Source organism: Elephas maximus, chromosome 10 (genome assembly GCF_024166365.1).
Source record: "Elephas maximus indicus isolate mEleMax1 chromosome 10, mEleMax1 primary haplotype, whole genome shotgun sequence".
In the NCBI taxonomy this organism is placed as follows: Eukaryota; Metazoa; Chordata; class Mammalia; order Proboscidea; family Elephantidae; genus Elephas; species Elephas maximus.
Genome location: NC_064828.1, coordinates 62,565,620 through 62,582,558, shown reverse-complemented (window position 1 = coordinate 62,582,558; position 16,939 = coordinate 62,565,620). Strand labels below are relative to the sequence as shown.

At 41.1% G+C, this 16,939-nt stretch overlaps 1 protein-coding gene across 5 annotated transcripts in view; it reads left to right on the top strand.

Annotated features, from left to right (window-relative positions):
* CDKL1 (cyclin dependent kinase like 1) overlaps positions 1-16,303 on the top strand; it is an 80,001-nt gene extending 63,698 nt beyond the window's left edge. For 2 of the 5 annotated variants that reach the window (XM_049897365.1, XM_049897367.1), the window contains exons 5-9: positions 4,685-4,775; positions 5,712-5,912; positions 9,072-9,154; positions 12,102-12,158; positions 13,562-15,721. In XM_049897365.1, the coding sequence (XP_049753322.1) occupies positions 4,685-4,775; positions 5,712-5,912; positions 9,072-9,154; positions 12,102-12,158; positions 13,562-13,843 (714 nt within the window). In that variant the 3' untranslated portion in view covers positions 13,844-15,721. Of the gene's footprint in view, positions 1-4,684; positions 4,776-5,711; positions 5,913-9,071; positions 9,155-12,101; positions 12,159-13,561 lie in introns of all 5 variants that reach the window. The other 3 variants (XM_049897370.1, XM_049897368.1, XM_049897369.1) reach the window with 3 other exon arrangements.
* Positions 16,304-16,939: the final 636 nt, after the last annotated feature.

Genomic DNA, 16,939 nt, shown 5'->3' with positions numbered 1-16,939 from the left:
AATCATGTGAAGATTCTTTTCTTTTCCTTCTTTTAAATTTTGCCTTAGGTAAACGTTTATAGAGCAAGTTAGTTTCTCATTCAACAATGAATACACAAATTGTTTTGTGACATTGGTTGCAATCCCCGCGACATGTCAACACTCTACCCTTCTCCACCCTGGGTTCCCCATTTCCATTCGTCCAGTTGTCCTGTCCCTTCCTACCTTCTCCTCTTTCCTTTTGGGCAGGTGTGCCCATTTGGTCTCTCGTATTATGTGGTGATTCTTAAACTTTCTTCTCTCTAATATCACCCTGTTAAAGAATGTCGCATGCAGTTTGGAAACCACGGGTAATTTGAGTTTGAATTATTGTGTGGGGGCCACATCCTGAGGGGGAGATACAGCTCTAAGAACACTTGTGTATGGGACAGAGCTGACATCTAGCGACTCTCCCCAGAGTGTGAGGGTAGCCTACTCATGTTTATCTTGACAGGACGAATGTCAGAGTTGAAAGGGAGATCTCTTGGCAAGCTGATGGTTCCTGCCCTTCCCTTCCCCAGCTTATCTCAGCAGGCTCAGGGCTTGTCCTGTTTACTGTGTTCTGTTCTCAGTTAAACAACCCAGTTGTGAATTCTGTCTATGCACCAATTTGCAGCTCCTGTAACTCTGATAAAAGGCTCACCCAGAGCTTTTTAATGTTTTCTCTTTCACCTAGGGTTGCCAGGTTAAATACATGACTCCCAGAGAAATTTGAATTGCAGATAAACAGTAATTTTTTTTTTTAGTGTAAGCATGTCCCAAATACTTGCATGGTACATACTTCTAATAAAAAATTTGTTGTTTACTTGAAATTCAAATTTAACAGGGTAGTCTGTATTTGATTTGTTAAATCTGGCAACCTTACTTCACCTTTCACCCTCCTTGGTCCTTTTGGGCCCATCAGGAATTTGGGGTGATTCAGGACATGAGAAGTATGGTACTAGATTTATTTTAGGTTGCAATTTACTCTCCACCACTCATCTGTCAGTTTGCCATACTGTGGTGGCTTATGTGTTGCTGTGATGCTGGAAGCTATGCTACTGGCATTTCAAATACCAGTAGACTCACCCATGGTAGACATGTTTCAGCAGAGATTCCAGGCTAAGACAGATTGGGAAGGACCTGGCAGTCTACTTCTGAAAAAACTGGCCAATGAAAACCTTAGGGTTAGCAGCGGAACATTGTCTGATACAGTGCTGGAAGGTGAGCCCCTCAGGTTGGAAAGCGCTCAAAATACAACTGGTGAAGAGCTGCCTACTCAAAGTAGAGTCAACCTTAATGATGTGGATGGAGTAAAGTTTTCGAGACCTTCATTTGCTGATGTGGCGCATCTCAAAATGAGAGGAAACAGCTGTAAACATCCATTAATAATGGGAACATGGAATGTACGAAGTATGAATTGAGGAAAATTGGAAGTTGTCAAAAATGAAATGGAATACTTAAAGATCAGTATCCAAGGCATTAGTGAGCTGAAATGGACTGGTATTAGCCATTTCGAATCAAACCATCATATGGTCTACTATGCCAGGAATAACAAATCAAACAGGAATGGTGTCACATTTGTCAAAAAGAATATTTCAAGATCTATCCTGAAATATAGTTCTGTCAGTGATAGGATGATATCCATATGCCTACAAGGAAGACTAATCCCTGGAGAAGGACATCATGCTTGGTAAAGTAGAGGGTCGGCGAAAAAGAGAAAGACCTTAATGAGATGGATTGACAGTGGATGCAACAATGGGCTCAAGGATAACAAGATCGTGAGGGTGGCATAGGACCAGGCAGTGTTTTGTTCTGTTGTACATAGGGTTGCTATGAGTCAGAACCAACTCAACAGCACAACAACAACACAAGGAAGACCAGTTAATATAACTGTTATTCAAATTTATGCACCAACCACCAAGGCCAAAGTTGAAGAAATTGAAGATTTTTATAAACTTGTGCGGTCTGAAATTGATCAAACAATGCAATCAAGATGTAGTGATAGTTACTGGTGATTGGATTGCAAAAGTTGGAAACAAAGAAGAAGGCGTAGTAGTTGGAAAATATGGCCTCAGTGATACAAGTGATGCCAGAGATCACATGTTAGAATTTTGAAAGACCAATGACTTATTCATTGCAAATACCTTTTTTCAAAAACTATACACATGGACCTCTTTGGATGGACTACACAGGAATCAAACTGACTACAGCTGTGGAAAGAGACAATGGAGAAGCTCAATATCATTAGTCAGAACAAGGCCAGGAGTGCAGAACAGATCATCAGTTGCTCATATGCAGGTTCAACTGAAGCTGAAGAAAATTAAAGCAAGTCCATGAGAGCCAAAGTATGTCCTTGAGTACATCCCACCTGAATTTAGAGACCATATTAAGAATAGATTTGATGCATAGAACACTAACAACTGATGACCAGTTCTGTTGTGGAATGACATCAAGGGCATCATACATGAAGAAAGCACAATGTCATTAAAAAGACAGAAAAGAAAAAAGTAGACCAAGATGGATGTCAGAAGAGACTTAGAAATTTGCTCTTGAACATCAAGTAGCTAGAGTGAAAGGAAGAAATGATGACATAAAAGAGCTGAACAGAAAATTTCAAAGGGAGGCTCAAGGAGACAGAATAAAGTATTACAATGACATGTGCAAAGGCCTAGAGTTAGAAAACCAAAAGAGAAGAACACCCTCAGCCTTTCTTAAACTGAAAGAGCTGAAGAAAATATTCAAGCCTGGAGTATTGAAGGACTTTATGGACAAAAAACTGAACAACACAGGAAGCATCAAAAGAAAATGGAAAGAATACAGAGTCACTGCACTGAAAAGAATTGGTCAATGTTCAGCCATCTCAGGAGATAGCATATGATCAAGAACCGATGGTACTGAAAGAAGAAGTCCAAACTTCACTGAAGGCATTGGTGAGAAACAGGGCTCCAGGAATTGATGGAATACCAGTTCAACAAGTGGATGCAATGCTGGAAGCGCTCACTCATCTATGCCAAGAAATTTGGAAAACAGCTACCTGGCCAGCTGACTGGTAAACATCCATATATGTGCCTATTTCGAAGAAAGGCAATTCATCGAAATATGGAAATTATTGAAAGTATCATTAGTAGCACACACAAGTAATATTGGAAACCCTGGTGATGTAGTGGTTAAGTGCTACAGCTGCTAACCAAAGGGTCGGAAGCTCAAATCTGCCAGGCGCTCCTTGGAAACTCTGTGGGGCAGTTCCACTCTGTCCTATAGCGTTGCTATGAGTTGGAATCGACTCAACAGCACTGGGTTTTTTTTTTTTTTTTTTTTGGACAAGTAATATTATGCTGAAGATAATTAAAAATCAGTATTGTATACTGACAGCAGTACATCGACAAGGTATTGCCAGAAATTCAAGCTGGATTCAGAAGAGGACATGAAAAAAGGGTTATCATTGCTAGTATCAGATAGATCTTGGCTGAAAGCAGAAAATAACCAGAAGGATGTTTACCTGTGTTTTATTGACTATGCAAAGGTATTGGATTGTGTGGATCATAACAAATTATGGGAATTCCAAAACACTTAATTATACTCATGCAGAACCTGTGTGTAGATCAAGAGGCAGTTGTTCGAACAGGACAAGGGAATACTGTGTGTATTACATGGCTTAAAGTCACAAAGGTGTGTGTCAAGGTTGTATCCTTTCACCATACTTACTCAATCTCTGTGCTGAGCAAATAATCCAAGAAGTAGGACTATATGAAGAAGAACGGGGCATCAGGGTTGGCGGAAGACTCATTACCAACCTGCAGTATGCAGATGACACAACCTTGCTTGCTGAAAGTGAAGAGGACTTGAAACACTTTGATGAAAATTGAAGACTACAGCCTTCAGTATGAATTACACTTCAACATAAAGAAAACAAAAATCCTTACAACAGGACCGATAAACAACATCATAATAAATGGAGAAAATAATTGAAGTTGTAAAGGATTTCGTTTTACTTGGATCCTTAATCAATGCGCATGGAAGCAGCGGTCAAGAAATCAAACAGTGTATCGCATTGGGCAAATCTGTTGCAGAAGACCCTGTTAAAGTATTAAAAAGCAAAGATGTCACTTTGAGGAATAAGGTGCACCTGACCCAAGCCATGGTATTTTCAATTGCCTCATATGCATGTGAAAGCTGGACAGTAAATAAGGAAGGCTGAGGAAAAATTGACACATTTGAATTATGGTGTGCTGGCAGAGAATACTGAAAATACCATGGGCAGCCAGAAGAACGGACAAATCTGTCTTTGAAGAAGCACAGCCTTCATCTTATGCACTTTGGCGGTGTTATCAGGAGGGACCAGTCCCTGGAGGAGGACATCATGCTTGGTAAAGTAGAGGGTCAGCAAAAAGGAGGAAGACCCTCAATGAGTTGGATTGACACAGTGGTTGCAACAACAGTCTCAAACATAGCAACGATTGTGAGGACGCACAGGACCGGGCAGTGTTTTGTTCTGTTGTACACAGGGTCACTATGAGTCAGAACCTACTCTATAGCACCTAACGACAGCATTTTACTCTTATCCAAAATGCCAAAGATTCAAACAGTTTCTCAAATATTTGTTAATTATTCGTGTTTTCTTATCTCCTATTTTATGGATGCTCCTTACTAATCTTTTTTGCTTTTTTTGTTTATTTGTGACTAGTGCATCCATAGAGATATAAAGCCAGAAAATATCCTCATTACAAAACGCTCAGTGATTAAACTGTGTGACTTTGGCTTTGCTCGGCTTTTGAGTGAGTATTGAAGGTTTCTTTAGCTAAGTATAAAAGATGGAAAGGTTATTTACGTGATAAATGAGCTAAATGATACAGAAAGCCAGTTCTTTTGTATTTAGGGCATAAGGTTATACTTTTGTAATTACTGAAAATGTGTAGACACATGCTGGGGTTTAAAAATGTATGTGTAAGTTATACCGCGATAAACCCACCACTGCTGAGTCAATTCCGACTCATAGCAACCCTATAGGACAGAGTAGAATGCCCCATATGGTTTCCAAGGAGCGCCTGGTGGATTCGAACTGCCAACCTCTTGGTTAGCAGCTGTAACTCTTAACAACTACGCCACCAGGGTTTCTATACCATGATAAAATTGATATTGAAAAGTATGTTACTTGCCTTCTTTATACCATTTTTTGGTAGAGTAGTACTTTTCAGAATATTTAAAGGAGTGGTTCTCAGCCTTGGCTGCAGATTAGAATCATCTGGAGAACTTTAAAACTGTATCGATATGCTCCCAGCCCTCCCTAGGGATTCTGGTTTAATTGAATTGGGATTCAGTCCAAACATCACTATTTTTTAAAGTACCATACTCTGGAGTCCCTGAGTGGTGCAAACTGTTAACACGCTCAACTACAGCATGTTGGAAGGTTGGAAGATCAAGTCTACCCAGAGCCACCTCAGAAGATAAAGCCTGATGATCTACTTCTGAAAAATCAACCATTGAAAACCCTATGGAGCACAGCCCTACTCTGACACACATGGGGTCTCCAGGAGTTGGGGGTGATGGATGACAACTGAGAAAAAAAATTTCCAAGTGATTTTAATGTGCAACTAGTAATGAGAACTACTGATTTAGAAAAACAAGCTTGATTTTTTTTAGGTTTTCCCCTCTCAGCTTTGACTCAGGGCTTCCCCTGCTCTTTCTGTTTTTCATGTTCCATCACTGGCCAGCTGGACCGAGTGACTACTACACAGATTATGTTGCTACCAGGTGGTACCGCTCCCCTGAGCTGTTAGTGGGGGACACACAGTACGGCTCCCCAGTAGATGTTTGGGCAATTGGCTGTGTCTTCGCTGAGCTGCTGTCAGGTGTGCCTCTGTGGCCAGGAAAATCAGATGTGGATCAGCTCTATCTGATTAGGAAGACCCTGGGTAAGTGGTGTTTTGTCCCACCTTTTGGGAAGCTGGATGTTTTTACCCATGTCCGTGCACAGCAGAGCACAAGTTCTCACTTTCATCTTCTGCCCTTTGCACTTTGGAAAGCCTTCATGAGTGTCAATAAAAACAAGATGCTCTCAAAGCCTTATTTAAATGACTCCTTTAATTTTTTTTTTAAGGATGTCCGTATTTGTTTTAATAAAAATAAGTAACAATTACCCTGGTCTTACTAAGTGCCCAAAAAGACACATGATTCTCACTTCAGCATAGTTTGAATCAAGTTAAAAGCTGAATAATGATCACAGCAGCAGTAAAATCTTGGATTTCTTTAAGGGCTTAACAGTTTACAGAATGTGTTCATGTTTTATTTCATTTATATGGTAATTCATTCTTTGGATGTCCTTAACTCCAGCCTGCCAGGCTACTTTGGATTATACAGACTCCAAGTGTCAGGGAGAAAAGCTGGTTTCTCCTAAGGTCACTCTACTTGCCTTACTTCCCACCACAATGCTCTTTCCCCTCTTGGTACCTGCCTGATGGGAGAGAAGGAAAGGGAGAGGAGGGGAGGGGAGAGACAGTAAAAGATCCATATGCAGAGATTACGGTCTTCAAAAGTCAGAGAGTTTACATGCTACCCCTTTGAGTATCCCAATTTAAAGCATACTTTTCTCCCTCTAAACTCTCGTGGCACCTGCGTCATCACGTCTTCCCAAAGGTACTGTAGGCTGCCTGAGGGTGAAATCACGTCCGCTGTTTCTGTTTATGCTGCACTGACATTTGCACACGTTGTTGTTAGTTGCCATATAGTCAGCTCGGACTCATGGTGACCCTGTGCACAATAGAAAGAAACTTTGCACCATTCCCATGATCAGTTGCCGACTGGACTGTTGTGATCCATTGGATTCTTATTGGCTGAATTTCAAAAGTAGACCTCCAGGCCTTTCTTCCTTTTCCATCTTAGTCTGGAGGCTCCACTGAAACTTGTTAAGAATCATAGCAACACGTAAGCTCCACTGATAGATGGGTGGTGGCTGCGCTTGAGGTTTAGTGGCCAGGAATCGAGAATTCTACCACTGAACACAGTAGGCAGCAAATATTTGCTGATAGTTTGATTTTGTACAGTTACTTGTAAGGGACCTTGTAGCCCTTCTAGGGACATTCAGCCTCCCTTCTGTGTTTCCTCTGGTGATTTTAGGGCACTCCCCGTACTCTTCCTCTGGCTCTGTGATGGAAGAAGGTTATTTGGGTACAGGAAATTGCGTTCACGAAGAAGCTCCCTGAGAACCAGGGCAAGGCATTGTTGTTAGGTGCCATTGAGTCGGTTCAGACTCATAGCGATCCCATGCACAACAGAACAAAACACTGCCCAGTCCTGTACCATCCTCGTGATCATAGTTATGCTTGAGCCCATTGTTGCAGCCACTGAGACAATCCATCTCTTGAGGGTCGTCCTCTTTTTCCCTGACCCTCTACTTTACCAAGCATGATGTCCTTCTCCAGGGACTGGTCCCTCCTGATAACATGTCCAAAGTATGTGAGACAAAGTCTTGTCATCCTCACTTCTAAGGAGCGTTCTGGCTGTACTTTTTCCTGGACAGACTTGTTCGTTCTCTTGACAGTCCATGATATGTTCGATATTCTTCATCAACACCACAACTCAGAGGCATCAGTTCTTTGGTCTTATGCATTGTCCAGCTTTTGCATGCATATGAGGCAATCAAAAACACCATGGCTTAGGTCAGGCGCACCTTAGTCCTCAAGGTGACATCTTTGCTTTTTTAACACTTTAAAAAGGTCTTTTGCAGCAGATTTGCCCAATGCAATGTGTTGTTTGATTTCTTGACTGCTGCTTCCATGGGCATTGATTGTGGATCCCAGTAAAATGAAATCCTTGATGACTTCAATCTTTTCTGTTTATCATGATGTTGCTTATTGGTCCAGTTGTGAGGATTTTTGTTTTCTTTATGTTGAGGTGTAATCCATACTGAAGGCTGTGGTCTTTGATCTTCATCAAAGTGCTTCAAGTCCTCTTCGCTTTCAGCAAGCAAAATTGTGTCATCTGTATAACGCAGGTTGTTAAGAATCTTCCTCCGATCCCGATGCCTTGTTCTTCTTCATATAGTCCTGCTTCTCAGATTCTTTGCTTAGCATACAGATTGAATAATATAATATTTTTGTTGCTCACCCAAAATGGGGTGTGGCAAGTTTCTGGATCTGAGTGAGAGGTAGTTCCAAAACAAATTGGTAAGATTAGGCAAGTTGATACGCTGGGGTAGGAACTCCAGTTCAGTCCAATGGCGGCAGGTCCAGGGCCCATGGATGGCTGGTTTTTATTTTTCACTCTCCTCTGGAAAGGGGAGTGCTTCTGAGCATCTCCTTACATTCGTCTTCAGGTGTGGTGTCCCTAGCATTTTACATGAGAGTGATTTTACCTATTTGCCTGAAATGGGGGCAGGATGAGCTTCACATAATCCCCCCGGGATATAGAAATGCTCCTTTTGTTGCATCGCTTCACGTCGTAAGTACTACTAAGCAGTAGATGAAATGGAATTCCCAGGCGATCTCTAATATGTGCAAACAAGGAAAGATAGTTCCAATTTGGAAATGTACTCTTTCTAGCTAGAAAATCTTTCATGATTTGTTCCCTTCCTCTTCAAATATTTATCGAGTGCTAGGTATGTGTCAGGCCAGGCCCTGCTCTAAGTGCTAGGCCAATGCATTCTGCTTATCTCAGCCATCAGGCTTCAGTTAACATGATTTTGATTTGTAATCGTTGAGCTTTTGCTAAGAAAAAAAGTTTTTTTTTTTTTTTTTTTTTAATGTGTGTTTCCAGCTCAGTCCAGTGGCAACAGGTCAGGGTTTGGATCAGTTGTCTGGGTTCCTCAAACACCTTATAAGTCCTAGAGGGGCAAGACCATTCCAGCCTTCTGTCTCTGTTGCATACCTCCACTGTACCTAACAGGGTGCTTTGTTCACTGTAGGACTCAGTAAAGGCTGTTGATGGCTGCCTGAATGCTGTTCCTTCTGACTAGATAACCAGACTACAGCATTTATAGGTGTATGCACAGACCCACACAGCATCTACAGAGGGAAACCAGAGATCAGTGTTTGCTGCCATTCTCACTTTACCTTCTTTTTTGTTCTTGCCCAAAGGGGATCTCATTCCTAGACACCAGCAAGTATTTAGCACAAATCAGTATTTCACTGGTGTGAAAATCCCAGACCCTGAAGATATGGTGAGTAACTCATTTTAGAGGGAGCTGTGCATGTCAGGGCTAAGATTACTAGGGTGCTTAAGTGGTGAATGGTCTGTTTACTTGGTGAGTGGCAGAGCTGGCCTGGCCAGACTGGTTGGGGCTTGATAGTTGCTCACCTGCCTGAGCCTGAGGGCCCACCCTGCACTAGCTGGTCAGTCTAAAGATAAAAAAAGAAAATTGATGCAAGTTGGCCAGCAGGACCCTGGCCTTCAGGGCTAATTTAGAGACTGCTGGGAAGGGCTCAGCCAGCAGAGTGGACAGGAAGGCAGAGCTGCCTGCCTGTTGGAGCAACACCTGCCCTTTGTCATTGTCGACTATTGAACTGTGAGATAGCTCAGAATCAGTCAACTATGAGACAGTGACCTACGGAGAAAAAGTTTACTATTCCCTAGAATCATCCCAGTCCTCTACTCCAACATGCTCTCACCATAAGGAGACCATAACCCGTTGCCATTGAGTCAATTCCGACTCATAGTGGCCCTATAGGGTTTCCAAGGAGCACCTGGTGGATTTGAACTGCCAGCCTTTTGGTTAGCAGCCATAGCTCTTAACTGCTGTGCCACCAGGGCTCCATGAGACCACAGGGAAAACCGTTTTGAATTTGCTTAGCCAGCCTCATTCTGGTGCCTGTCCTTTATGCCGATGTGGAGAAAACACTCATGTAAAAAAGCTGAAGAACTAAAAATCTGCCTGCCTTAACTCATCCCAGTGAAACCATTAGACATGGGTATTATTTAATAGAAATAATTTGCTTTAGTGTTCCACCAGTAGGGGATTAATTAAATAAGTTATGGTATATACTTACAATAGAAATACCACAGAACCACTAAAAACAGTTAGATTTATATGTATTGACTTGAAAAAAAAAGTCCACAACATATTGTTAAATGAATAGTCATGAAACATAGGACAAAATTTTAATAAACAGACAAATGCATACATATACTTACATATATAAATTCATAATAAATAATATCACAACCTCTGAGAATTCATGCAACACTCCTTACGTTTGTGAAATAAATGGCTGCAAGGATATATACCAAAATATTAACAGCAGATGTCTCTTTGTGGTGGGATTTGGAGGTGCTTTATTATTTCTGTATGGTTGTCTGTATTTTCTGAATGTCTTCCAATGAGCATGCGTTATAATAAAATCCACTTATAGCAAAATTAAAGTTTGTGAAATTCTGAGAATGGTACTTTCAAATTGAAACCAGCCCTCTGGTTGCTCACGGTTCCCAGGTGGAAGTTCTGTCTGTCCCTCCCGCTGTGCCTGCTGGGTCCCTCTCCCTCTTGGCTTTCCCCACTGTGAAGGCTTCCACTTCCCCTACTACTTCCTCCCTCCCTGCAGCACCAGGAAGAGGAAAAGTGGGTCCTGCTGGGATGAAGCGCCAGGAATGACCCCTGGCATATGGGAGGTGACCCATCAGGCTCCCTTGTGACCTAGACATTCACAGTTCCACATTACATGTTCCTGAGCGATTTCCTGTTCCTTCATCTACCAGTGAAGCATCAGAAGCAACCAGGCTTTCATAAATGTAAAAAGCTTCCCATGGTTTCCCAGAGGTTTTCCCACAGGACAGAAACACAGGAAGAAGCGGCGCGGGGGCTTCACTGGTTGAACATCTGTGCCCAGAATCTGCGGGTTAGTAACCCTAACAGAGGGAGGCCTGCTTGCTTCTGGGACTGGGAAACTGGCTAAGCAGGCAGGATGAGCCCCAGAGTATCTCAGCCAACTAGCTGGCCTCAACCCAGCAGTTGTTGCTGAGACAGCAGAGCCCAGTATCAGCAATGTCATGTCAATTCCCAGAAGTGCTCAGATTGAACACACAGAAATAGCAAGAGAAATATTTAAGCTAGGGGGAGGGGGTCTATTCTCAAGGGCTAATACAAATCTACTTAAGGAATTTTTTTTTTTCCGTTGAATTTAGGGAGTTCTAAAACAGAGGCTCTTATCTCTTACCAGTGATTATGTGCGTAATCACGAGTTGGTTGTAGAGGGCTGGTTTCCACGTTCAAAACAACAAGGTGCCCTTAAGCTTGACCACAGCATGGGATTGAGTTTCATTAGATGAGCCTGGCCAGTACTCTAGCCTCCAGCTCACACACTGCAGTCTTTATCCCAATAATGCACCATGGTCATTTATTTCATTCATCTTGGCTGGCTGTATTTTTTTCAACTTCCCTTCTCAATTGCCCCTTTGTTAGTGGTGTATCTCTTTAACTGGTCTGTTTGTCTCCCTGACATTTGACATTCCTCCCACTTTATAGTATTCGTTGTTCCTGATTGTATCCAGCATGTGACTGGAGCAAAATAGCCTTATATGGCCAAAGGGAGATTGATGAATGTCTGCTTAGGAGACTCTTGAAACAGCAGGCTGATGAGGCAAACAGCAGGCTCTTGTGGGAGCAGACAACAGTGTTTATTCCAGAAAACCAAGAAACATCTGGAGATTACCTAGGTAGGGGGAAAAAAAAAACTATTTTGAGCTCCCTTTATGTAATGCTAATTAATGCAATAATTATGGCTCCCTTTATATAAATGCCAAAAATTATGCTGAGAAAATCGAGTTATATAAATTGAGGCATTAAAAAAAATGAAATAGCAATTTCTCAGTAAGCTTTTTTTTTTTTTTAATCTGTGCTTTCGCATAATTTGCTGCCTTCAGTGGTTCTTTAGGAAGTGAATGCAATGGTTAGGAAGTAAATTTGGAAAAGCGGTTTGGAGGTGGGGAGAGGAGCTTGTGACACAGGCGTAGGAATGTTGTTTCAGTCGGAGGTGGGATGGGCAAAGGGTGGAGGAGGCAAGGAAGATGCCAGAAGAGGCTTCTCTCACGGAAAAGAAGTTTAATTGGAGGTAATTCTATACTTGAATACATGATGTAAATAAAAACCACCTTTTCTTCTTTTTATTTTTTTACAGGAGCCACTTGAATTAAAGTTTCCAAACATCCCTTATTCTGCCCTGGGGCTCTTGAAGGTACAAGTATGGCTTCCAACAGAGCAGGGAGAGTCATCGTTGGGGAATCTGAATTACTTACGTCAATCTATGAATTGAAATGAAAATTGTTCCTTTTAGATTTCTTCTCTTTAAACAAGTATAAGTACATGTATTTTCAATTTTTAAAATGGCTCAAGTTCTATTGCAGTGAAAACATCTTAAACACTTCTCACTTTAAACCTAACATTATATTTGAAATCTAAATTTATACAGAATAGAAATTTAAGGGAGGTGGTGTTTGTATTACAAAGAGATCCTTTTGTTCAAAAAATGCTTAGCTGCAGGATCCTTTTAAATAGCCAAATTCCTTAGTATACTTGAAGTACATTTTGATTTTAAAACTCGATTTGTATATACATTTTTAGAAATATAGCTCTTATGTAAAATGAGGTACCAATTATAATTAAAATATTTGCAAATTACAGTCAATGTCTCACCCATTTCTGAAAGTATTTATTTAGTACCTTTACTGATACATTCAGAGCAAAACAGAGTGAGAGTTCCTTGGGGTGTGAAGTTCTGAGATTTAATCCGTCCAAGTATGAGCCCTATGGGCTACTAAACAGCAAAGAAAATAGTTGAGAATAACTATGTACTATGTAAAATGTACTATAAAAGCATGTATATTATGCCCTCCTTACATACAGACATATATATGCTTGTAAATGCATAGACTCTTCCTGGACATAAATACCAAAAAAAAAAGGGCGGGGTGGGGGGGCGCTGATCCTAGCAGGGTTTTGAACCAGTTCATTCCAGTTCAAGCCCCTGCCAAGAATTTGCATTTCCACCCCCAGATATACTGAATCAGAATCTTGTTTAAATGTAGGTTCTGATTCAGTATATCTGGAGGGGGGTGCAAATTCTCGGCAAGGGTTCGAACCAGAAGGAACTGGTTTGAAGTCCCAGATTCTAGGACAGAGAATGGAAGAATTAGGTTGGCAGAGAAACTTTGCTATATGATGTATGATCCTTTTTTTAAACCATGTGTGGGTATTATTTTTTAAATAAAAACACTGGTGTTTACAATGTATATGCAGAGGACCAAACTGCCTAAGAAGATTATCCCAGTTGGCCACCGAGGTGAACTCAAAAATTATATCCTATTCCCTCAGGGTGGAGCACCAACTGCCTCAAGAACAGAACAAGGCGGAGAAAACGTTAACAATTTTTGTTACTACTAGAAAGTATGATTTATTTATTATTGGGGCACCTATTTGAATGGCAGTGGCCAGAACTAAAATCATGTTGAGTATCTTTTTCCTATTTTTTTTTCTCTTTTCCCAGCTAGAGTTTAATCCATCATAGAAGAAATAAAAATGACATTAATCAGTTAATACAATTTTAAAGAAGTAAAAAGAAGGAATGTTCTTTTCCTTTAGGGCTGTCTCCACATGGACCCTGCTGAGAGACTGACGTGTGAGCAGCTGTTGGAGCATGCATATTTTGACAGCATCAGAGAAATAGGAGTTTTGGCAAAAGAACATGAAAAACCGACCAGAAAGACCCTAAGACAGAGCCAAAAGCACTTGCCTGGGGTAAAAATGGTACATTGTTTTACAGAAGCAGCCAAGGTTACAGTTTCAAATGATCTTTATCTGCCCTTGGCTTGGCACAGAAAGTCTGAACCAGGAGACTTGAGGGTGGTTAAGTGTGGCCTGTAGCTACAGCATCCTCATTCCAGCGCTAGGAGACAGGCCACATAATCTATCAACCTGGGCTCCAGAGAGAGCTACGTGCTCCCTGAATCCTAAAGGTATCCTTGTCTTGTAGTTTCCTGCTGCCACACAAGGACCAGGGCTTCTGGCATGTATGGGTACAGGTCTCAGTCAGGTACACAAGTGTGAGTCTAGCTGAGTGTGCATCTTGTGCTTTGGAAAATAAGATTTATCCCAGGCAGCTTCTTCTCGTCTGTGACTCCCCATCATGTTTGCCTTCAGTATTGACATTCCAGTTTTTGCCAAAAAACGAACTTGTTTTCCTCCCTGATCATTTAAAAATAACCTTCAGAGCTGGCTTAGGAAAATACAGTGATGAGTTCTCTCAGCGATATCAGCAGAATGGCACATTTAACTGGAGAATAGCATCCACACTGCACCCTGGGGGCCTGTGAAGAATCATGGTTGGCATAAAGTGGCAAAAAGGCCTTACATTTTGGCTTATCCATTCTTGTCCATAAGCCAAATCAAACCAAAACCAAACCCAGTGCTGTCAATTCCGACTCACAGTGACCGTATAGGACAGGGTAGAACTGCCCCATAGAGTTTCGAAGGAGCACCTAGCAGATTCGAACTGCCGACCCTTGGATTAGCAGCCGTAGCACTTAACCACTATGCCACCAGGGTTTCCCATATGCCACCAGGGTTTCCCCACAAGCCAAAAAAAAAAAAGCTGTAATAATTTAGAGTGCGCTGTAGTTGGAACCACAGCTAAAATGGGCTGGCTACTCCTGGTTACTTCTAGATTTGCCTAGGTACCCTTTTAGCTATGACTCATCTCGCTCTAACCTTTCCCTTTGCAGAGCTGACCCCATGAGCAGCTTCCACTGCTCAGCATTCCATGACATCTGGGTGGTGTGAGTGCAGTGTGGAGAAGGGAAGGGTAGGGAGTCCACTAGGGACAGGAACGGCCTTCAGGTAGACCAGAGTTAAGAAATTCAGGATTTTTAAAATTTTATTCTCCATGTAACTCAAGTAGCAAAACAGGCTGGAAATAGACTTTTCTTCAGAGTTACCCCTTATCTTGCTGTTACTGTGTGTTTAAAAGCGTCTTGATGAAAATCTCTCTGCTTGAAAGAGTAGGGGAACTGCACTAATTGGTGTATTGCTTTTAGGTCTTGAAGGAGTCCACTGTTTGATTTAAAAGTACCCTCCTTTTCAGATACCAGGAAACCCTGGTGGCTTAGTGGTTAAGTGCTACGGCAGCTAACCAAATGGTCGGCAGTTGAACCTGCCAGGTGTTCCTTGGAAACTATGGGGCAGTTCTACTCTGTCCTATGGGGTCGCTGTGAGTCGGAATCGACTTGATGGCACTGTGTTTGGTTTGGGTTTTTTTCAGATACCTAAAGCAATACAGTGTGCTCTCCTTTCATTTGGCACTGACAATAAAGTCAAACATTTTCTGGCAGCACAGACGGAACCGTTTTGCCTTTTTAAACTAAGTAAACAAATCCCCTACATACGTGAACATCAGTTTTCTCTGCTGTAAGTCACGGAGTTGGGTTAGATGCCTGCAAACTCTCCACTCTGATGAATCGATGCTTTTTCTAAAAATGTTTACATGCAGATTTTTCCTTTTTCATATTCTCTAAATTTTCTTTAATGTGCATGTTTTGCTTTTTAATACAAAAAAGCAATATAAAATAACCATTTAAAAGGAAAAGCAGAGACCAAATATAAACATTTTTGTCCTCACTCAGGTCCTAGGCTCTGCAGAAAAAGATATTTCTGTGCAGAAAACATTATTTAATTACCTCTTCCGTGATGTACTCTCAGTAATGAAATAAATCGCATGACGCAGTTTTGAGTTTAATTCTGTGTTTTGTATTTTCAGTTGCAGTGCTTACCCCAGCTAACCAGCAGCAGCATCCTTCCAGCTTTGGATAATAAAAAGTACTACTCTAATACCAAGAAACTTAACTACCGCTTTCCAAATATTTAAGGTTGATAATAGAGGGACTTGATAAATAACCTTAATGGATTTTTTTTTTTTAAGTATACATTTGAAAATGATGGTTTTGATTGAAAATGACAACAATGTACATCAGGAGAAAACACAAGCAACTAAGTGGGGTGGGGTGGGGGGCCACTTGGCAAGGTATGACGAGAACTTCCAGATCCAGCCTTCCATGCTTGATGCTAGTGTCCTAGACAGAAAGGAAAGTTTGTTTGAAGTTTCACCTGTATTTCTGTTATATCCAAGCAGCCAAGCTTATGGACAGAACATAAACCATATTATTGCACGTACCTCTGGCAAAATTAGATGATGTCAGAAAGATTCTTGCTTCAATTTGTACCATACTCAACAAGTTGAAAATATGACAAAACACCCTTATGTCTTTCCTTTTATCTCTGTTGGCTTGAATCCTATTTCCTACGTCTAGATTGTCTCAGCATCATATTAAAGGGGACTTTTAGTTCTTGAAATCAAAATGTTTAAAGTTCTATTTCCTACTTGCTCTATCTCCTGATTGGTATATTCTAAAACATTTTTTGGAATATTTAAGAGATGTGAAAAATATTTAAAATAATATGATTATGAAAATACTTTGTAATACATATGCTTATATAGTTAATGCTTATAGACATTTCTTACATATACTTTTGTCTTTACCTTCACTAAAGCATGCTAACAAGATGGAGTTACAAAAATCCATCTGTACATGTGCACCCAATTCCCCTTATAACCCATGACATGAAGCTTGGCAGCTGACCGAGGTGGTCAAGGGGTAGAACAAGAATTACAATCTTCACAGGAACTGAACCCACCACCCTGAAAATGATTAGTACTGCATTCTCTCCAGCTCAGCCTCAGGCCTGGAGACTGATCTACAGGCAGGACTGTAAATAGTGATCTGGGTTTTGGAAGGAACTGCTTGTGAGATTTTCCTTTAGTCATGAAAAATGTTAGGTTGTAAACTTGTTTCCCCTGAAACATCTATTTACATGATATGAATGTATGTGTTTACATACACACTGTGTGTATATTAACCTATTCACTAATATATGAGGCAGTTCTACTCTGTCCTATAGGGTTGCTGA